The 23,436-nt window shown below is 41.2% G+C and overlaps 1 protein-coding gene across 4 annotated transcripts in view; it reads right to left on the bottom strand.

Moving 5' to 3' along the window:
- Window positions 1-21,905, bottom strand: part of NEURL1 (neuralized E3 ubiquitin protein ligase 1) — a 71,552-nt gene extending 49,647 nt beyond the window's left edge. For 2 of the 4 annotated variants that reach the window (XR_004693686.2, XM_060274718.1), the window contains exons 1-3: window positions 21,662-21,905; window positions 4,301-4,542; window positions 1,011-1,332 (exon numbers count right to left, since the gene is read on the bottom strand). Coding sequence is in view for 3 of the 4 variants with exons in the window: in XM_060274718.1 (XP_060130701.1) it covers window positions 1,011-1,332; window positions 4,301-4,542; window positions 21,662-21,695 (598 nt within the window). In the remaining variant the exon portion in view is untranslated. The other 2 variants (XM_035133362.2, XM_060274717.1) reach the window with 2 other exon arrangements.
- Window positions 21,906-23,436: the final 1,531 nt, after the last annotated feature.

Below are 23,436 nucleotides of genomic sequence, written 5' to 3'. Positions count from 1 at the left end.
TAAGTTTTTATTTTGGTATCTGAAGAAGTGTGCATGCACATGAAAGCTCATACCAAAATAAAAACTTAGTTGGTCTTTAAGGTGCTACTGAAGGATTTTTTTTATTTTTTTTCCAAAGGGACAGCTATATGTTGCAGCAAAAACAAGAGAGTCCTGTGACACCTTAGAAATGTACAGATTTATTATAGGTGACTCAGTTGTAAAGCACATGCTTTGAATGTAGAAAGTCCCAGGTTTAATCCTTGGCATCTCCAGATAAAAAGATGTCAATGTTATATTGGTTTTTATGCTTTCAATGTTGTACTGTTGTATTGTTAGTTGATTTTATATATTATGCAGCCTACTCTGGTATCACTTGTTAGATGAAGGGCAGGTTAAAAATTAATTCAATAACAGTAGAATGTGATCTGTTTTTTATTTGCAAGCTTCCTTTGCAACAGGGCCATGTGCAAATATTGAAAATAAATAAATTAAGAAATGTGGAAGTCGTCTGCCTGAAACACTGGATAATTGCTGCCAGTTATAGTGGACAATCTTGGGCTAGTTCCTATGTCCCTAGATGACATGAGGCCAAATGGCAATGACATGCAATGATCAGTCTGTGACAATTCTATATAAAAGCACAAGATAAACAAAATCACTCTCTCTCACACACACATGACACTATCACATAAAAAGCTTATACTACAAAAAAATTGTTCGTTTTTAAGGTGTCGCAAGACCCTTTGTTGTAATACTGTTTGTAGAATGTACAACTATTGGCCTTAAGAAAGATGAGCATTTATCACAGCGCAAGCAAAGCAGCTTAACCCTAGGTCTTTCTGACATACGATATTTAGAAAGAGATAAGGAACTGTGACATACATATTTCAGAAAATGGCTTTACCAGAAACAAAAGGTATAATGGATTGATCCGGGTAAGATGTGTCCAGAGAATAGAAACTTTTGCTTTCAGCAATAAGGCAATTTACCCTCCCATGACAAAGCATATTTTCCAGAAATGGACCTACCTAGCAGCTGCACTCCACGTGTGAGTCCATAGACGTCAATCAAAGCCCACAATGGCTCAGTGGTCCTCACTCCACTGAAGAACAACATGGCAGCAGAGTTATTAACCCGGTAAAACACACGTCCCTTTTTGTCCACCCAGAACGCGATGATGTTTCCCTCATTTGCAAATTCTTCCGGGAGGGCCTTGGCCCAGAATCCACTCTGAGAAACGAGGTCTGGACATGCATACTTGGGCAGGGTTTCTGGGTTAATCCTAGAGGGGTCCTTAGAGGTAAATCCGAGCCGAAGAGCCCCACTCCAACAGCACTGCTTCTTTGTGATCTGAAGAGGGGGAAGAACAGCAACATAATCAGCACAATTTGAATTTTTCATTAGCAATGTGCCATTGTTAAAGGGATGGAGAATAAATGTGTAAATAGAGAATGTGTAAATGGAGAATAAAAAAAATAGCATTACTGAGCTGATGGGGACGAGCGCTTGAATTTATGTGGAGGAGGGAGGAGTTGGAGGCTTCCAGCGGTACGGGATATTAATGGGTTTTAGAAAAAGGGGTTGCATTAGGAACTATATGATTGCTTTGCAAGCGGTGGAAGGAGTGAGGAAACACTCCTAAATACGCAACAGTATATTGTGTAGGGATCCTCACCCCACAAGGTTATAAGTGATGGCAATTACTTGGAGAATCAATGTTATCTGCAACCAGATCACATAATGATTTTTTGTCTACAATGAACCACTCTGACTGTCCCTGAACAGGCACCCATGTAGCCTATTCTCATGATTGCAGTAACAAACATGAATACGTGATTTCTGCTGTACTCTTTCGTCTCTATTCTTTGATTCAGTTCAATTAGATAGATCATTCCAAAGATGAATGGATTAAAATAAGTAAAATAAGTAAGCTTTACACAAACTCTCTACACAAATCAAGGCATTAAAACCCATTGTGAAGTAAGCAACGCCAGAAAGCTGGCTGGAGACTAAACAGGAGATATTGTAGAAGCTCTAGGCCTGGAAATGGTGACATTTATTCATTCTCTGAATTACTCATGGAACCATCTTTCCTCAATTAAAATGAAGTGGTTTACAATAGGTCAGATATAATAACAACATTCAAATATACAACCAACAGCACACTGATTAAATAAGGCATTTAAACAATAATCAGGAATTTAAAATATAAACCATTACAATATCATACAGCAGCAAATCATCACCACTGAATTTCCATCAAATTTCCGGGTAAACAGATGGGCCTTTATAGGATACCAGAAGCCCAGTAATATAGGTGTCAGCCACTCTTCCAGGGGAACAAATTCCATAATCGGGGGCTACTACAAAGAAAAACTGCATGCACTCTGTATGTGTGCAAGGGAATGCAATACTGAAATAAAATCACAGTAAAATAAAATAAAATCTAGCAGTAAAGTTTTGAAGACAGGAGCAAGACTACACCAGTATCTTTGTGATTTAAGGCTCCTCTGAATATAGCTGCAATAACAGCAATGTTCAAAGGCAAAAATAAAGTTTAACAGTAAAGATATCCAGCGGAAGCTACAAGTAACTTGCTGGTATTTAAGCAGATTGGGGTTGTTTCTTCAGATAATTACATATCTGTATCCACCTTTATAGGGATATAGTGGATAGGGACGCTGGTGGCGCTGTGGGTTAAACCACAGAGCCTAGGGCTTGCCGATCAGAAGGTCAGCCATTCGAATCCCTGCGACGGGGTGAGCTCCCATTGCTCAGTCCCAGCTCCTGCCCACCTACCAGTTCGAAGGCACGTCAAAGTGCAAGCGGGAAGGTAAACGGCGTTTCTGTGTGCTGCTCTGGTTCGCCAGAAGCAGCTTTGTCATGCTGGCCATAAGACCTGGAAGCTGTATGCCGGCTCCCTCGACCAATAATGCAAGACTGGACCTAATGGTCAGGGGTCCCTTTACCTTTACCTTTTTCCACCTTTATCCTTGGTACCTTGTCTTAGATGTGATGCTTGCATATTGCAGGGAGTTGCAGGGGGCTGGACTAGATGACCCTTTGAATCTCTTCCAACTCTACAGTTCTTTGATTCTGTTATGCTTATCCTTGCAACCCTCATCCTTACAAAAGTTCTAAAGACTGGTATTAAAAGCAGTTTATTTAAGGACGTGAGTTCCAAGTGGTTAGTTCTCTTGCTAAAGTGGTTGGATGGCATCTTGCAAGCCTGCTTCTATCAACTGCTACAGCCAAGGTGGTGCCAAAGGTATTGCTTTCCTTTCCTTTCCTTTGGACCACGTCAGTGAGGTGAAGAGTGGGGTCTTGTCTTCTGGTCACTCCAGGACCTCCACAGACACTGTCCAGGCTTGCTATAGTAAAAGCCACACTTGCCTCCGCACCACTTGTCAGACTATCACATCCTCAAAGTTGCAACAAAATGCAGTAAAACAAGCTAACTGTACTGAATGTGTAATAAGGAAGCAATAATAGTAGCCTCATTAATCACTTTTTTTTTAAACTGTGGGATTATTCATCATAGCAATTTTATTGCAGAACTGCGGGAGCTCATGGGAAGGAGATAAATGGTACTTCATCATTATTGGTTTTGTACCATTTTATCTGTACTTTACACTAACTGTATGAGATAGCCAGTTAAATGTTCAAACAATGCAGCACACAAGGCACTCCAGCTATTACTCCTGCAAAGCAACACAGGACAGGGCCCTGGAGGACAGGAAGGGAAAACACCGCACAAAGCAAAAGCATAAGCCAGAGGATTCTGCTGTGCCAGAGAGACCCCTGGGGTATATTCTCAACCTGTATTCTGGGTCTTCAGAGAAAGTAGTTGAGTGTTTATTTAAATACACCTGGAAATACATTGACTATGTTTGCATGTAATGCTAAACTATGGTTTGCACAAGCAGAGAGGAGACTGTATAGTACAACACTCATGTGCTCCCCAAAAGGAATAAACCAGGGTACAATTTCACTTTTGCCACTTCCCGGCTTGTCCTCACTTGCAGATTAGGTGTGTTAATTTCAAACTAACAAACAAGCTTATGGTTCCTGGTTTGCACATAGTGAGAAGCCAGGAACCACCAAATGCAAAACTGAATTCTGGTTTATTCATCCTCCTGATCACGTGGGGAGATGATAGGAGGGCAGGGGAACACTTTACCCAGGCTTACAGAAGTTCATGTGCATAATGCTAAGCCATAGTTTTGTGCTCCATACAAACACTCCCATTGCGAGGTCCTGGTATGCTGTACAAATTGCGGTTCTTACAAAGAAGTGAATGGGAAAGGCATCAACTCACCTTGAGCCTGACTTGCTCATAGATAACAACTGCCCTGTTGCTAAAGGTGATGGCATTACAGAAGCTAGCCTGACGCTTGACTGCCTTCTGTGTGGTGTCCATGATGATCTGTGACCCCTTGGTATGGGGGTGGAAAAGCAGTGGGCTGACAGAGAGAGTTCCACACTGTGGGATGGGCAGACAATGCTTTTGCTTGTGGTGGCATCGGTGAGATGAAGCAGGAAATGGTCCACCTATGGGGTCTGAGATAGAAAGGAAAAAGAGAGAAACTGAGCTTTAAAAAGGAAAAAAATCTGATGAAATTCCTAAAATGAAATCTACTATTGCTCTGCCGTGAGACTAATATACAAGAGACCTGTGGGGTAGCATCAAAACCTCCTTCAAACACTTTACATAGATCATTTAAATCTACAGTCCTGCAAACCCATTTAGAACTTTGGGACATATGCAGGAAGAAATTGTACAAGCAATCCTGAAGAAACTGAGTCAGTTTGGCCAAAGAGGGGGGAAGTAATGAAGGGCAGAACAAAGCTCATACTCCAAAACTGAATAGCAGTTTGCCTTCTATGACTTTGGGAGGTCACAGATGAAGGCTACAAATAAAATTCCCACTGCACACAGCTTCCCTATGCATTCATGTAGGGCTTTTAACCTTCAAATATGAATATGGAAGGTAGCAACTGAATCTCTTTTTTAAAATGAACAATAGTAGGCAATTGGCTATTGCCTTGAATTACCAGCTGATATGTATTGGTTTAAAATGCTGTGGGAAATTTGTAAGGGAACAATGGTTAAAGGTTTTGAGAGAAGCTATGGGATCTCCTTCACTGAAGATTTTGAAAAGACCAAATAAGCAAATATATCAAAGAGATTTAATAGGAAACCTACTTCAGTGCAGATCAGTTAAATAGCTTTCTTGGTTATCTGATTATTCATTTTAATCACTTACATGGATGCCTTAGCTTTGGTCTATAACCCTGTACCTGGTGCTCTGTTGTGTTGCTCATAGTGTAACCTCCCCATGGGGAAAGGTCATAAGCCAGTGGCAGAATATATGCTTTGCATGCAAAAGGGGCCAGATTCAATTCTTGACATTTCCAGGCAGTTACCTAGATCAGGCTTCATATAATATGCTACACAAAGTAGCTGCAATGCAAAACAATCATTTTATGACAGAAAGTAGTTAACCACATGGATGCAAAAAAGATAGTGGCTGTATGGAGATAGTTTCCAGAAAACCAGATACTGCATAAAGAAATAAAAAAAGAGAGAGCAGTAGTTTGTTAATGAATGGATGAATTCAACAATTCAGCAACCTTCCAAACACAAGCTTTACGATTCTTCTGAAAGGCTGCAAAGGCTCCTTTTAAACTATTGCTGTCCATCCACAAATTATGTTACAATTTGAAATAACTTAAAGATATCAGCAAATGCTTGTAAGAATGCTAGGCTAAAATAGAGCCTCACTGATCCATCAGAACTGTTCTTATGATCTCATATAATATCAACAGTACTCGATTTAAAGATTGTAAGCAGACCCTATATTAGCCTTCCCTGTTCCACTATTCAGGATAAAATCCTATGCGCAAAATTCCCTGGCAGTAAGCACAGTCATACCTACTTCTGAGTAAACATAACAAAGGACTGCAGTGTGTGTGTTCTAAAATACTTTTCATTCATAAATTTGATCTATGACTTTGTTATATCCTACTCTATTCCTGTGTTTTCCCGATTTAGGAGTGCGGGGAGAGAAGGAATTTATGAAAGAGAGGAGGAGGAATTGCCATTACGGTACTCTAACCATCACCTTTTCAAATATCAAAATGTAAGAACGTAAGAAGGCAGGGCCCTGCTGGATCAGACCAAAAGCCTATCTAGGCCATGCTGGTTCTCCATTGACCAGATGCCTATATGGGAAGCCCACAACAGGACAAGAGCACATTAGATACAAATATTTTGAGAACAGGAGAAAGCATTTGTCTCCCCACTTTCTCCACAACATGCACAATTTAATACACCTGTATCATGTTTCCCTTTTTATTTGCCTTTTTTCTGAATTAAAAGGCCCCAAACATTATACAATAATTTTATTGAGGAGTCGTTCCAGCTCTCTGATCATTTTGCTTGCCCTTTTCTGCTCCTTTTTCATTTCTACAATATCCTTTTTGAGATGCAGTGACCAGAACTGTACATAGTACTCAAGTGCGGCTGCATCATAGATTTATACGAAATTATTAGGATATTGGCAGTTTTAAATTTGATTGCTTTCCTAATAATCCCCAACATAGAATTCACACTTTTCACAGCAAGCTGCACATTGGGCCAACATTTTCACTGACTGAGCTGCAGCTTCAGTGAGCTATGGTTAAAGTTTATCATACGAATGCTGGTAAAGATTCGGGGCAATTCTATGCATGCCTACTCGGAGGTAAGTTTTCATTCTGTTAAATGGGGCTTACGCCCTAAAAAGTGCATTTAGGGTTTCATCTGCAGTTGCTTACTGCATTAAGGAAAAGAGTTTCCATTTGGTCCTGTTTAGCAGGCGGAAAACCATTAAGAATGGACTCTCACATTGGGAACCCCATATAAAGAACTTTCTACATTGTGGTGGGGAGCCTGTGATCCTCCAGATGTTGCTGAACTATGTCTCCCATCAACCCTGACCATTAGCCACACTGACTGCTGTCCGTGGAAGTTGGAGTTCACCAACACCTAGATGCCAATCACTGTTCTACACAATTTGGCACCTGACAGTAAGCTCCAAACTAGGACATGTCAACTGAGGATAACGCTTCAAAAGCATCTGAGGAACTAGTTCACAAAAGCTTATTCCACAATAGATTAATAAATATTTGCACCTTGAAAGTGGCAGAGGCAGCTGAGTGAGATGGCCTGCTCAGGTGGCACCATGAGGACAGCACAGATGAAGGCAGGAGTTGATGTCGGAGTGGTGCAGCAATACTTTTTAAAGTGCTGGCCCTAGGGAAGGGATACCATCTGTGCCCTGCTTTGGACAGCAATATTTCTTGGCCTTGCACCTCTTCCCCTCTGCATTCACATACCTCTTAAGATATCATAACCAAATTTTGCTTGATGGTCCCTGAAATCAAGAAACAGACCTTCCTCTATGTTTAGTTACAATTGGATGCTATTTTCATTCAAGATGGAGGGTATGTTTGAAAGAAGAATATCAATACTTGTCTACAGTTCCTGTCATATAGAGTAATGAAATTTAATATAGACATACTAAACATGCAGCTTTCACCAGAATTGCATGCTGACTGAGTGTAAATAGCAATTCACACTTCAAACACCAGTTGTGTAAAAGGAGATTCCAGCTGTGAATATTTTACGGCCATGTTTTATTTCCATGGTCTACAAATCAACGTAAAAGTTGTTTGCTCTCCTTCAGTGGGCCTCAGATAGAGTACACTTCTTTAAAAAAACCATTCCTGCTGCTAAATATAAACCAGCAGTTAATCTTTTGGAAGAAAGAAAGAAGAAATGCTAGTCATAGTATTTGGGGATCTAGTTCTGGAATACTTGTAAACCTGCCAGCATTCTCTTCCAGTTTAAATACATTTTAATGGAAAGCCTATCCTGGGCACATTTTCCATGCACACTGCAGTAACTTGGAATCTATCCTATTAAATTCCAGTAAGAGTATGAGACAGAATTAGGTGCAGAGCTGTTAAAAGCTAAGCCTTTTGAATATGCAAAAAAGCTGGAAAAAACTGGGAACAGTCAGAACAGGAATAATAAATGAGTAATACGGAACCATCGTAAGAATTAAAACAATGGTTAAAATTCAGTGGGTGTGAATGACACAAGGCAATATCAATGGATTAAAGGGCAGGAACAGTTGTGAATCATTGTGGTGTTTCTTGTGTTATGGGCCACACAGAAAGCACTGGCTCATTAAAGTAGAATTACATTGGTCCCTGACTTTTCCCACTTATGAGATCAGTATGTTGGCCTGTGAGTGCAACCTTCACTTCAGGGCAGATTCTTCTTTTCTTTTCCCCCTCAGTCACTGGAAACGAACTATGAGGAATTCTGCTACAGTCTCTTAAAAGGTTCAGCTTTTCACATAAGTAGAGAGTGTTGTGTGATGTTAAAGGATGAAAACTTTCCACCATGGCAAGTTAGCAGCCCATGGCCAATTCCATAAGCAGGTCTATGGGTACTCTGTATCCATGCAGAACCTGCACCCCAATAGTATCAACTTTAACTAAAGAAAACAATGCTTTTGACCTAAAAGAAACTGTGGAGTTTTCTGTCTGTTTGTTTTTATTAAAGCTTTTCCTCATTTACAAAAGCACATGCATTGTCTCTATCTTCAGGTTGTGTTTTCTACAGATCAGTTACATTTGTTGTGAGACATTGGTGCTCTATGCAGTATAGGGTTGGGAAGAAAGAGGGGGACAGGAGAGAGGGGGTGTGGTGGTAAAACTTTCTTTTTTTACTTAGTGTGTGGGGGGGTTGTGTTGGCATCACTTGGGTAGGTTCCCTTTCTATTCGCTTTTTGTGTTTCCTCCGTGGTGAGAGAGGTTGGGGTGGGCGAGGGGTTGTTTGACTGCCTTTGGTTGGCTGCAGTGGGCTTGGTTTGTGCATGAGGGTGTGTTGGTTTAAGTTAGCCATACCGAATCGTATGGTTTAGCTGAAAGTCAAGAAAAAGCCAGCAGGGAGCAGGGGGAGATGCTGCTTTGGGATACTGTGGGATGAGACATGAAACACAACTGAAAGGGAGAGTCAACAGGGGTGAATCTTTTCAGGATGCTTGGAGATTATTGAAAACCACAGAAATATAAACTAAGATAGATCGCAGATTAGGAAAGCAACAGCAAAAAATCCAAGAGGGTGCCAGTGTGGTTAATGAAGACACAGTCGAGGCAACTATAAAAGGCAAGGAGGATTCCTTGTGGGTTTGCTTGTTTTGCATTTTAACAGTCACAAAAAGTTTCAATAAAATTATTCTTTTTTAAAAATAATGGACATCTTGTCCAAATGAGGAGAACAAAAAGGAACACAAACTCTGGCAAAACAAGTAAGGCAAGTGGGGAAAGAATTTGAGGAACATATTGCTTTTTTTAAAAAAATTTTTAAAAAAACAGTCAGTCAATAAACAGTGATTTCTGGCTAATGGCAGAAGCAGTGATGGTTCACCCCAAGGTGCTCAAACTTGTTTTCAGTTATTATTACAGCTCCCTTCTGAAGCCCCCTAACCCATGGCCCACAGCCCAGTTTAGGTAGACTGCTCCAGAACATGGAGGTTCCACTCTTCCCAGACAGCTCTCAGCAGCACCCTCCTGAGCAAGAAGCCTGCCATCAGGACCCACAAACGACTCACCCTTCCTCCTTCAGCACACCCAGAGAGGGCAAACAAATTTTCTACACTCAGCCTCAGCTGCATTGCCAGGGCCAGTTCCAGCCTGCAGGCACATGCTCCCCACCCCTACTACCTCACCTGGAGAAAGGCCCTGCTGGTGGGAGGAAGGTGCCTTAACAAGGTGCCCAGAAGGGACAGGAGTGGTGGACACAGGTTGAGGTGGTGAGCAGTAGGGTGGCACTATCAAAAGCAGCTCATCCCAGCTTGGGCAGAAGGTAGGAGCAGTTTCTTTCCTCACCCTTTTTTTTGTACTTAGTGATCATTCTTTCCCCATCCCTCACATTGGTGTCAATGGGGAGGGGGGAAAACTAGGCTAGCCCCAGAGCTACTGCAGTTTTACTCCCTTTGCAAGGGTGTGGCAGGAAAACCAGAAGGCTTTGAACCCTGTGTGGATTCAAGGTCCACCCCCCACCCCACCCCACCCCCCAATCCTCTCCCAACACAGCCTTTTCATTTCATACTAACATCAGAGTCAACAGCAGAAGCGTGGTGGAACTTTCCAACACCACCATGGAGGCTTCTGATGGCAGACTTCCTTCTCCATTTGCAGAGAGGGAGATTGACGGAATCCAACAGCACCTTAGCTGCCTTTCACAAGTCCTTAGGACTTATCCCTTAGTGGATTTAACTGAATTAGAAGACGGGGTGGGATGGCACCTGCTTTCACCCAGCCTACATAATCTTTAGACAGACCGAAAAAACACTCAAAGAAGAAGGGTGTCAGGCTATGTCTACATCCACAATTCAATGCAGCTCAGTGGCAATGTGTAGAACACATCCAGCTTGCCTCTCCACTGAAAGCACTTAGGAACTGATTTGGATGTGGCATTGCTACAATTTTCCTGCTTCACCTTACTGTGCACTGAAAGAATGCATTAGGAATTGTGACTGCTGCCCACTATATGCTTGTGTCCTCCTGTTCCTGGTTCATTCCTTTCTTCTACCTTTGTTCATTTGTTTTATATGGGTTGCTTTGCATGTGCTCAGTTTCTTTGCTATGGCATGAGAGATCAAAAACCCAGAGACTGATCAAGATGTTTGAAAGGCGTGCAAACATTAACACCACCTTCACGTCCCCAAAGGACAACCCTCTCATGATTAAATGCAAATGAGCTGCAAGCAAGAGGAAACTATACATGAAGCACAAATGGAATATCTTGCAGATTGTGCTTTTCTCCAATTCAAGAACTGAGGCCAGTGTCATGAGAAGTGAAGGTCAGAGGCTGGCTGCTGAAACTTCAGAATAGCTGAATATGCTTCTTTTTTTCTGTCAAGATGCCATCTATTGTCACAGTTCTGATAGAAGCCAGATGTGTGTTCCAGCAGTAAAACAGAAATGTACCTGACCATTCTCAAATTGTTGCCAGCACACATCCTCTGTGCTTTTCCTGTGTAGCGAAAATAAACACACAACCTGTGTGTGCTACACCATCCTATAAGCTCAGCAAATAGTCCCTGTTGTACAGTCAGTGCTGGCTGCATTATTTGGGGTGCCCTTGATACAGTACCTTCAGTGGGGCCCCACTTACCTGGAAAAATTAGGACATGAAACTAGGAACTCTCTTAACTTGTATCCAGTCTTAATGGATACTTCATGCAAACTGGGAATGGCAGGATTCTCAACTGGTGAGTGGTCTTCTACTAGAATTGGGGCCGTGGCTAATGCCCAGCTTTACCATTCCCACCTTTCAGAAGTGATATACTGCATTAACAGTTACACCTGGTTAATTTCCAAAGCAATTGATTTTAAGTATTTTGAGACAAATTGCATTGCCTTGGCAATTAGTTTCCTAATCGGGTAATTAATAAGCAGAGTCCTTATGTCCATGTGCAATCACTGGGCTTGTCTGAAGCCAGAACTTCACTTGCTGTAATTATTAATTTCTCTTCTTCCTCGTTCGATACCTGGGAATTGATATACTCTAGAAGAAGCTTGGTTAGTGAGTGCAAAATGTGAATACTGTAGTCAAGAAACAATGTTGCCTAGAGCTTCATACAAAAGTGCATATGATGCCCAGAACCTCATAAGAGTCATGGTTCGGACATTATTTAAAGTTTCTCTCTAAAGAATCACTAGATTAGCCTGTACTAGAACAAGCTTGCTGTAGAATTAACTGGTGTGGGGCACAGCCCAGTACTTTCAACTTGTTTCCTGAAAACAAAGGGCAACCACAACAAACAGCAAAGCAATTCATAGCATCATTTACACAGCAAACATAGCGAAGAAAAGGGAAAGGAAGCAGTGTTTGGGAGAGGTGTGTGTTATGCCTACAAGAAGAACATCATTTTCCCCTCCTTGCTTCCTTTCCTCTCTGTTTGGAAAGCTTGGTGGCAGGAATAGTGGGAGCCCATTCCCCCAGCAATCTCTACAGCATCTCCTCTGGCAGAAGACAGCCCAAAGAGGAGGAGGAAGAAGCTTAGGACTTTTCTGATCTGGAGCCTGATAGTTTGTTTCTCCCCAGTCGTTCCCACAATTCAAAATGATTCTCAGACTGCTTTCTCCCACTAAAACAGTGCAAGTATTGTTATGAACACTGGCCAAGTAAAGCCAGCCACCCCTTTAGCTGGGGATTTCCAGGTAAATGGCTCAAGATGACTGGTACATATATCTTTCTGGGAACTAGTTGTTAGATAGTGAATTGACACACATCCCAGGAATGTGAGAGCTATTTGGAGGAGGTGTTTTTTATTTCCCTCCATCCCCCACAACTGAAGGTAGGGGCTGTCAGAAGGTTTGTATGTGAAAAACCTGTCCTTTTTTTTGAGATGCACAGAGTGATGGCTGAGCTGCTGATGAAAGGATCTCAGGGTGCCTCTGTGGTGTATTGTAGGACTGACTCTGTCATCCCTGACCATTGGGCCATGCTAGCTGACACTGCTGGGAGTTGGAAGTCCAGCAATGTATGGAAGTGCCACCTTGGCTAATCCCTGCTCCAGGGAACTGGTGTTGGGGTATTAGGGACTGGTGCCTGCTAGAAAGGCCATGGTGCTTGCCTCCCACTTGTGTTCCACCTGCATATTTGTGGAGACATTCAATACTATAAATTACCAAAGTCTCTAGTGATCTCTTCCTGCAAAAGGAAGCCAGATGCAGGCAGCAGAATCGCTGGAACTTCTTGCTGCTTGGGGAAGCAAATGGGAACTGTGCATCTGCAATATCAAAAGGAGTTTCTCTCCTCTCATAGTAGTCATTTAATGGAGTGGAACTTTCAAATACATGTGTGCAGATATGCCCTAAATTACAGCAAGTATTCAAAATAAAGTATATTTGATAACCATTCGGATAAAGTATGGTTTTTAACACCACCACATGCATGTAAACTCCTTCTGTATATATATATAGTAAAACAAGGACAGCATAACACTTCCCCCCCCAGCAGCTTCTACTATTCAACTCAAAGTAACCTCAGATGTTCACTTGAAATCTGGCAAAGTCACAGGATTATAGCATAACACTGGTAACCCCCTTTTTAGTAAACGTTAACATTCTTCCCAGGGTATTCTGTATCAGTTAATCCAGCCCTAAGATGGACTGATTTTAGAAAAGCAAACAAATACCATCTTTCAGACTATATAAAGGCCATGCTGTATATAGATATTAAAGAAAAGCCTTGGCATCTTCATCTCACAGCAACACTCAGTGGACCAAATGTGTGTGGGGGGGGAGGGATGATCCTGGCACATTTGCAGCAGCATCTAGAAACAATATATATTGCTCTATTTCAGCTGTCCTCTGTTTGTAGATTATTTACCCATTCAGAGCAAAATAACTGCATCTCCACAGTAGTGAGGTTAACATTTGGCATTATCAAGCTATTATTATTCATTTTAATGAGGCAGTGTTTTGAACTTGGGTGGTTCCCTTTTTAGACATTTGCAAGTCAAATTATTAGGAAAATGTGCCTCGGAGGTGGACAAATATGCAGACAATTGGGGTCTGAGCTACAAATGCTGAAATAAATAGGAATGGGGATCAGTTTAAATCCAGAAAGGTTAGGATATTATGATGTAACAAACATGAAAGATGGAAAAAATTGCAAGACACAAAGCAGCTGGGAATAAAACACAACAGATTAAATGTGGCCTGGGGGGTAAGGGTAGAGTATGTGTTCTAGAGAGAGATTTGACCCTGAGAGCAAAAAAGAAAAACTTGGGGCAGATCCACACCATAAAGCATCTCCAGTGCACATTTAAAGCACATTACATCCCCCACAGAATCCCGGGGAATGTGGTATCCCCTTCACAGAGCTACAATTCCCAGCACCCTTAACAAACTACAGTTCCCAGAATCCTTTGGGGGAAATCATGTGTTTTAAATGAGTGTTGACTGCACTTTCAATGTATGGTGTGCATCTGCCCTTGGTGGGCTGAATTTGGCCTGGGGTCCCGTCCCTCCACCCCATCCCCCACGTACACTGATTTTCTGCTGTTAATGATAGGTTTCCAAACTGTAAATGAGGTGTTTGATATAACTGGTAACGTAGCTGAAAAACAAAATCTGCTGTTTGTCACCAATACTTTGTTGCTGGATATCATGTTTACAGAGTGAGGTTAATGCTCAAGTGGGAAGGATATGCATGCCCAATTGCACTGCTGTCAGAATCTTAATTCATTGTGAACCATGACCGGCAAGAAAATCCCCGGAAGATATGTGCAAGTTATTCACATCCATGCATGCATATTGCTGCAGCTTTTTCCTACCTAAACTAATAAAGGGGTAGGAAGGGAAATGATTTCTTGTCTATTTCAGACAACAAAACATCAACAGTCCAACTGTGGCATTTAAAATGTTGCTACAAGCTTCATAAGTCAACCCAGAGGGCCTATTCACATAGTTATAAAGATCATGGCAAAACGTAGCTTTTGGCAGCTCCCTACCCAGGCAGAGTTTGCTGTATACATTTCAATCATCACTATGTGGAGTCTTGTGATGTCTCTGCAAACAAACTAAAAGGCTGGTTTGTTGTAGAATGTGGTATTCCACACTTGGAATACTGTGCAAAGCCCTGATCCCCACATCTCAAATGTAAGACTGTAGAGCTGAGAAAGGTACAGAAAAGGGAAGCCAAAATGAGGGGACTGGAGCAACTCCCTTATGAGGAACAATTACAATGTTTGGGGCTCTTTTAGTTTAGAGAAAAGGTGAGTAAGGAGGGATATGACCGAGAGGTATGAAATTATGCTTGGTGAGGAGAATGTGGATATATAGAGAAGCTGGTCTCCCTTTCTTATAATACAAGGAACTGGGGTTTATCCAATGAAACTGGACACTGGAAGACTCAGGACAGTTTACTTCACACAGCACCAAGTTAAACCATGAAACATGCCAGTATAAGATGTAGTGATGGCCATATGGTTTAAAAATGTGATTAGACAAATTCATGAAGCATAAGGCTGCTGGTCATCGTGGCTGGGTCCTAACTCCAGGATCAAAGACACTGTGCCTCTGAATATTAGTTGCTGGGGGACAAAAGAAAGAGTCCTGGCTTCCCAACTGTTGGAAACAAGATGGTAGACTAGATGGGTCTGATTCAGCAAGTTCTTTGGTTTCCCATGTAAGATTTATTAGAAATAAACCTTAACCATAATATTATGATTCTATGGAAGCTTACATACAGGGGCTTTATGTTGCAAATGTGTCATTCAGACCAAGTTTCTCTCTGTGCATGATTGACATGTGATCAACTACACATTCCACTTTTAGTCTTAGACACACACCCCCAATGCACATCAGCCAGAGGTCTATGATGTTTTCTGGCCTCTCTGTTGAATAACTGCCCCCCCCTCGCTCTCCACTGTCACCCCCTCACCCTTTCACCATTCTGGGCATGCACTAAGGTATTCTTGTACCTATGTCCACATACTTAAAACAAAACAAAAAACCACACAAGAAGTGCACAAGAACGCAAGACTGCCGTAATTGTGTTTCACAATGGCCAAAACGGAAGCATGTGGGTTTCTTCAATACAGAGGCCTTGGGCAAGACTGACATTTTGCTATAGTGAAATTCTGATAAGCAGGTCTTGCACAAGACCTCTATATGGTGATGATTTTAAAATGTCCCAAGGTAATCTCCCACATGTGTTCAGATCAGGTAGCCGTGTTGGTCTGAAGAAGTGTTGGTCTGAAGAAGTGTGCATGCACACGAAAGCTCATACCAAAATATAAACTTAGTTGGTCTTTAAGGTGCTACTGAAGGAATTTTTTTATGTGTTCAGATCGTGAGAGAATACTTCCTCCAAACAGAGTTGTTGGAATTCTGACATGGCTTCTGCATATGGTAATTGATGGAAATAGGAGCACTTGTATCCTTTTGGCCAGTAGAAACAAAATGACTATGCTATGCACAGGTGAGAGGTAATTTGTACAGGAAACATTGATCACAAAGGTTGGTTGTCTTGTTGCTTGTTTTCATGTTATGAAGAGTCATGCAAGCAGAAATCTCTGTGGAAAATAGTTACCCGATTTTTTTTATTGGTAAAAAAACAAGACATCCAAAATAAGCACACATAAAATGGAGTGCCCTATGCAATGAGAGAAACATCTAATACAGTGGTACCTCAGTTTAAGTACACAATTGGTTCCAGAAGTCTGTACTTAACCTGAAGTGAACTTTCCTATTGAAAGTAATGGAAAGTGGATTAATCTGTTCCAGACGGGTCCGCGGAGTACTTAAACTGAAAGTACTCAAACCGAGGTGTACTTAAACTGAGGTATGACTGTACTTAAAAGATTCTTATTTTTTTAAACTCAGAGAGAAATGTTACAGTCTTGTGATCAGAAACACAGAACTGGGAAACAAGACCCTTGGTGTCTGTTCCCGGCTCTGCTGAAGACTGGCTGCATTTCCCTTGTATGTTATTTTCAATATCATTGCACTGCAATGAAAGTGTATGTTATAAAGTGTATGTTTACTATGAACAGCTGTTATACTAGACAATAACTTTTAACCCGCTACCATAAATGGTATAATTGCAGTACCGTGTGCCTCCCTACAAGACCAAATGTTAGCTTATAGGGTGGGAAACAAGTCATCTGCTTTCCACTCTACTAATGGCTATTGCTTCCGCCTGATCTCACGTTAAGGTAAATAGTCTCCTCTACCATCCAAAAAAGGGTTATTCATAAAACAATTATTGGGCAACTTCATTTTGTTCCTCCAGCTGGTTACCATGTTTGGCCTCATCCACACAGTTACAGCACGAAGGTGGTCACTTGCGCATCACCAAAAAAGGGGCAGCCAATCACCAAAAAAGGCACCGATTTGCATAATATTTAATGTGCTGATTTATGCACACATTCAGAAATGAAGACTATAGTTTAATTAGAAATATAATACATCTCAGCATAGCAGGGAAGCCTGCTGTCAAGGTGCTAACTCTTGATGGGATGAATTAACCTTCTTATGTTTCCTTATTTTTAAGCTAGACTTGGACTTCAAATAGAGGCCACCTTCAAAGAGAGGACCGTTTTCTAAAAGCCTTTGAAATAGGATTGTCGCCTGCAAATTAGGAAATGTGTCTACCCTAACAAGAAGCCCAATGTTATTCCATCACTGGGAATTTACTAAAAACATAGTCACAGCCACTCCTTCTACTCCCGAAGAAGAACTATTATTGGGATAATAGATCACCTTCAGTGAACTTCAGATGATAAAGTTTACTATTACCCCTAATATTGGAAGTGCAAATATATAGGTACCTTTTAAAAAAAAACTATCATAATGAATACACCCTACCGCAATTACTTACTGAACCCAAATCAGTTATACGATAGGACTAAGTGGGGTGGGGGGAACAGTTCCTTGATTATTTCTTCTTACTTACACCAAGTATATTCCAACGAAACATAGGGCAAAATAGCACACATAAGTACATGATATACAAAACCCCCATATTGTCCACATTTTTTTTAAATGGGAACAAAAGTTGTTTGAACATGCAACTATAGCCCAAAATAACTTGCTTTAAGAGCATTAGACAAGAGGCAGAAAGCACACTCATTTGTAGTTAAATGATTTACGTTTATCAGTGATTGGTAAGACGGCTGCTGTAACATACGTACTAATGTACTTAGGCTCATTTCAATATATTCAAATTGTATGCTCATGTAGGTATGTTGTGTTTCAAATCCATGTCATGTTCAGGTTATTTAGGTAATTTAGACTGAGCATTTAAAAAACAGTGTTTGATAATCAGCACTGAGCAAGTGGGCTTCCCATTCTTCTCTTCCCCTTGGCAGTCTCTGCCCCCCTCCCCAGTCTGCTCCATTGGGGCCTACAACCCTCCAGAGTAGATTTCAGGTGTGTAAGGACTTCAAGGAGAGGAGCAATCCATTCCACAAATGGTATATGTTCCCCTAGCGGATGATATACCGTGTGATATTCCTCCACTTTCCATATGCAAAGCATCACCACTGTTTGCACCAAGTTTAGCCTGCGATAGTCTGAACAGTTTCTGCCTGTTGTGCACCTATTCTGTATATGATGACAAGATCCAAGGCTTAGGCAGCAGTCCTAAACATACTTACTAAGGGAATACTCCTTACTGAATATAGTTGAACTCTTTTTTTTGAATATCGATACAAAAGTTCATGCTGTTCAAAAGAATCAGCCCCGACTCCTTTCATTATCATGGTGTTCCTTTCGTCGTGCATTTTGGTTTTTTGAAATACGCCTCCTGTCTTCCTGATCTATTCTAGTCACATTCCAAAAATAATTAAAATCAATGGAAAACTGGAAACAAAATTCAATATTCTACATATCCAGGGGAAATTGTTTGAACAAAAAAGTTTTTAGCAGATGCCAAAAAGAGTACAGTGAAGGTGCCTGGCTGATATCAATAAGCAGGGAGTTCCAAAGATTGATTTGTTACAAATGCTGAATGGGTATTATGTCGTACCTGTAACAATGCCAGTTCCGCAGATTTAAACAGTCAAGCGGGCATATATGGGGTAAGGCAATCTTGCAGGTAAAATCTTGCTGGACCCAAGTTAAGGGCTTTAGATACTAACATCAGCAGCTTGAATTTGGCTTGGTATTAAATCGGCAAACAGTACAGATATCTGACCACAGGTGTTATATGTTGACACGGACTCACACCTGTTAGCAGTTGTTTTGCAGCATTCTAAACTAACTGCAGTTTCTGAGTCAAACACAAGGGGAGCCCCAGAGTACCCTGAAAAAATTAATGTACAGTATCCACTATATTCCTGTTCTTGATTATGCAACACTGCAAAGAAACATAGCACAAACTGGGGGATATTTTACTACCATTGCCAGAATGTAGGTGTATCTCATAGTAGCAAAATGCATCGTTTAGTGGTGTCAGAAGAAAAGAGTCACTTATCCACTTTCTTCAATCAAGTTCTCTTTTAAAAAACCCAAGGGACTTTCCACTGACTGGCTGAGACAAAAAAAAAGCACCCCGCTGACAAAGATAAATAGATTTCTTGGGTTTCTTTAAAATGTCCCATGCTCTTTTAGTTTTACCCCAACATTTCCCATTGGCTGGGACAAAAAAGCACCCAATGGCAAAAATCAGTAAGATTTCTTTGTATTTTTGTTTAAGTTTGAGGTGACTTTTTTTGCTTCTAGTAACTGGAAGATGGCTGAAATTTGGGACACTGTTTACTTCTTTGTAGGTGACAATGCTCTAGAAGAACTTATTTTATAGCTCTACTTCTGTGTAAGTTCCGCAAGAAAGAGTGCACCGGGGCTAGGATTCTGTGCCAGAACATTAGTTAAGGAGACAAGATAAGTTGAAAAAGGCAAACCAGGACAACATCTAACCCAGTGGATTAGTCTGTGTAATCCAGAACGTACTGTAAATCAAGCAGAAAGCAGATGCATTGCAGGAAGATTCCTGCAGCACAGATAGCTCCATATGAATTGAGTGAGTACACAGGCCCAAATACATGGAAAAGCAAGCCTCCATGTCCCCAAAATCCAGACTTACAAAGCAATGAAGTCTAGTGGAAATCTCTTCCTGATCCAAGATATGAAAATCAGCCAGTAAATTTTATCTATTGAGTCTTCCATGAAAAACAATTGTAGCTGGGCACCACTCTATGCCATGCAACCAACCTCCTATCTCAAACTGTAGCAGTATCTTATGCCCCAAAGAAAGATGCCCCCTTCAGAAACATATCCAACTTGAACCCAGTGAGGTTCTTCATTCTCTTGCTTCTGTAAGACTCTTAAAAGTTCTTGTTTTTTTATTTCTAGCATGGTTTTCCATAAGTGGTCAGTTTGTAGCTATCGTTTCTTGTGTATGTAGATTTCTTTATAGTTCTTTCTCCTCTATGATGGTAGATTTAGTATGTCTCTGTACCTCCTATTTCCTAAGCTAAGTTTTTCCCCCTCCCCAGAATGAATAAAGCCAAGAGAATGAAAGCAGTGCAGTTGTTGGGTGACTACACTACACAGAAGTAGCCACTGACTGCTGCATCCAAGTAGAATCATATACATTTACATGGACCCGTGGGAGTATTTATTCAGTCAAGATTCCCCCACCCTGCAAAGTTCACTAACAGATTAATAGTTTTAAACAGCAGAAGAAAACCCAACCCTTCTTGCTGGATTCCTCATTTTTGTTATGACAATACGTAAACGTTATTTTGCAAACAATACGTGACATGTGATACACTGGGGGGAAAGGGCAGAAACGTGGTTGGACAACGAAAAGCAAAACTATTAAAACTGTCGTCAGAATCCACTGCAAGTGATAAATAAATAAGTTAGTAGGCTGGTTTACTGTTTGAAGACTCTAATGAAGTATGGAAACACAACAAATGAAAACAATCCTACCAACATCTCATATTGGAAAACAAAATTATATATCATATGCACTGTCACAACTTCTGTACAAAGGCGCAGTTTCAATATAAACCAACTCTGTTATTTTCCTGTTTTGAAACTGAGTTATGGGCCCCCATGAACAAATACTTTAGATAAAAAGCACTTTATCTCGCAACATAAAAAAGTTTGAAGAGAAATAATAACCCAAAGGAATAAAGAGGTTTTGTATGAACCCTATTATGCACTATCCAGTCACAGTTAAGCCCTGTCTGTCCCCATCAACTTTGATGAAAATAAGTTAGGCGTTCGCTTAACTCTTTCACTGAAATCAATGTGTCTGAAATTATGGTAGCATCATGCCCATGATAGCACCCATATAGGTTCCCTTTGCTGAATCATATAAAAGCATGCAGGCGCTATATGATTTTGTCCCACATCCTAAAGTTTTACATTCTCTGCATTAACCTGCTTGGAACGCTGCAATACTGCACCCTCTTCTCCTATGCATTCCAGTCATTATCCTACAAAGACATGCAGCGTACTGTACCAAATGGATTTACAATGAAGCAGCTTTTCCAAGCCTCCAGCTGTGCCGTAAAGCAAATACAGTTTTACACACAGAGTGCAAAATCCCACTATCGGAGGAATCTTAAAAAGATGAAACCCTGATCCATTTTCTCAAATGAATGTTTCCTCTGAAAGCCTTGCAAACTGTCTTGCCTTCATGTCAACGCCACAAACTGTTCGTTCTCTCTCTCTCTCTCTCTCTCTCTCTCTCTCTCTCTCTCTCTCTCTCTCTCTCTCTCTCTCTCTCTCTGTCTTTTTCCCTACAGGGCATCAGTTAGAGCAGGAAGCAGTGCTCTGCAGACAAATATTTGGCCGAAGCAATAAAACAAAAGCGACATATGGAATTAGATCAGATAAAACACACACACAGAGCCGTCTAACGATTCTGCATTTTTTTAAAAAACATCTCCAGCAAGAAGATTCTCTTTAAAGGAAAAGGCACCAAGTGAGAATCAGTTAGGAGAGACTACAGATTCTTTGCTGTAGCTCGCTTACCTTTCTGAGCCATATTGTCCCCTGCTGCAGAAGGGTTAGGCAAAGGGCATGAAATCTACCCAACATTAAGAATTTGCTGTCTAAACATCAGTGCTGCTGGCCAGCTCCTTACCGTATAGTGTGCTTCTGGTTAGCTGTCCCCCCATCGTACTGCGCAAGGTGGCTTGGCTACCTTGCAGTTTCTCCTCTCACTGGGCAGAGATGCAGAACTCTAAGTGTGCGATCATTGTCAGCACGCAAGACACAGACACACTCCGACACAGAGGGATTTAATGACTCTCACATAAATAACACACTCATGAACACACAACAGAAGCCTGAAATCAGCCTCCACCCACTTTCCAACCCTCACAGGCTCAGCAATGAGCAGAGGCATATGTCATGATTATTTACATAAGGAGGAGACTTGTGACTCCAAAATAGCTAGAGAAAACTCAAAGCATTTTACAGACATATACAGTATCGCAGCACCAAAGAAACTCAAGGGCACCTAAACATGCCCTGTCCTTCAGCCTTTATTCTGGTTTCTCTAATCTGGGGTTGCAACTCTGATAAATTGTTAGGAAAAATATCGTTGATTTCTTAGCTGTTGAAAGCAGTGGCTGCCTGCCTGTTTCTAAACCCCAAGGTACCCTTGCTTGTAAGCAAAACAAAGCCTTTGTCTCTGTGAATTTCACTGCAAACACAAAACAGATTTATTTAGAAATCTTGAGTCCAGCTGTCAATGAAGCTTGCTTTTCACCTCCATCATTATGCAATTTAAATATAAAAATGAAGTTTCTTGAAAAAGAGAAATGCTTCCATTCAGTACATCGCTCCTGCATATATCTGTGGGTATGGCAGGCAGAAACCCAAACTGAAATAGTTGCATTACCAGAAATCATTGGCCCAGATTCCTCTGCTGGTTAATTATTAATTATTTAAGAGCAAGGGAGAAGTGTCTGAAATGCAGAATGGTTCCCCCTGGACTGTAATAGCAAGGGGAAAAAACCCTCCACCCACCCCCCTCAGACTAGCTTTTGTGGCATGACTGCAGGCTCAGCTCAGACACAATGCAGCCTGCTCTTCAGTCCATTACCTCCACTGATTGACTGCAGTGAGCGTTATTAAAAGCACTGAGTTGTGGAGGCAGGCTGGTGTGGGCAGGGTGCGGGGCAGGGCTCAAAGGCATGAACCCCCATTCTGCCCCTCAATGCATTGGGGTAAGAATGTTAACCTTCCCCACCTCTATTAACAAAATGAGAACCTAGCTCTACCAGAACATAAAATCAAACTAACTTTACACTGAAGTTTCAAGTTGCAGAACAAGCACAGTGTTTTGCCACCTACACTCTAGCTAAGAAAGGGTTACAGTCAAACCATGGTTATGCAGACAGTGCAAGTAACAACCAGTTTCTTCACAGGTATAAGATAGTATAGGCAGAGAAGAGTTAGATTAAACAATATGAGGGAGAACACATTTAACAGGTGCAATCTGAAGAGTTGGGTAATGAAGCAGGAAGCAGAATGCCTTGACTGAAGGAGATACGAATTCTCCCAGGAAAATGTGGAATGTCTGTGCATCAGACAATAAATTATGTGTAAACAAGAAGAACTTGCATTATCACCCCAAAATGGGTTGCTTGGTTAAGCCACAGCAATAATGAATGAGGCACTCCTATAAATGCCAACTCTGAAACAAGTCCCATTGAATTCAATGGAGCTTAGTGCAAGATAAATGGGTAGGGGTTCACAGCCTAAATTCCTTTACACATATACTTTTGGCATTGTGCAGTCTTGGTTGATCCTGATCTCTGCTTGTGTAAGGGTGATATTTTGTAATAAGAACCAATTTGCTATTGTAGTAGTTACCTCACCCATCTTGACCCAACCTCGAAAGCACCTTAC

This window comes from Zootoca vivipara, chromosome 5, assembly GCF_963506605.1.
Source record: "Zootoca vivipara chromosome 5, rZooViv1.1, whole genome shotgun sequence".
NCBI lineage: Eukaryota > Metazoa > Chordata > Lepidosauria > Squamata > Lacertidae > Zootoca > Zootoca vivipara.
The sequence above is the reverse complement of the archived record's forward strand: the minus strand, read 5'-3'. Positions and strand labels throughout refer to the sequence as shown.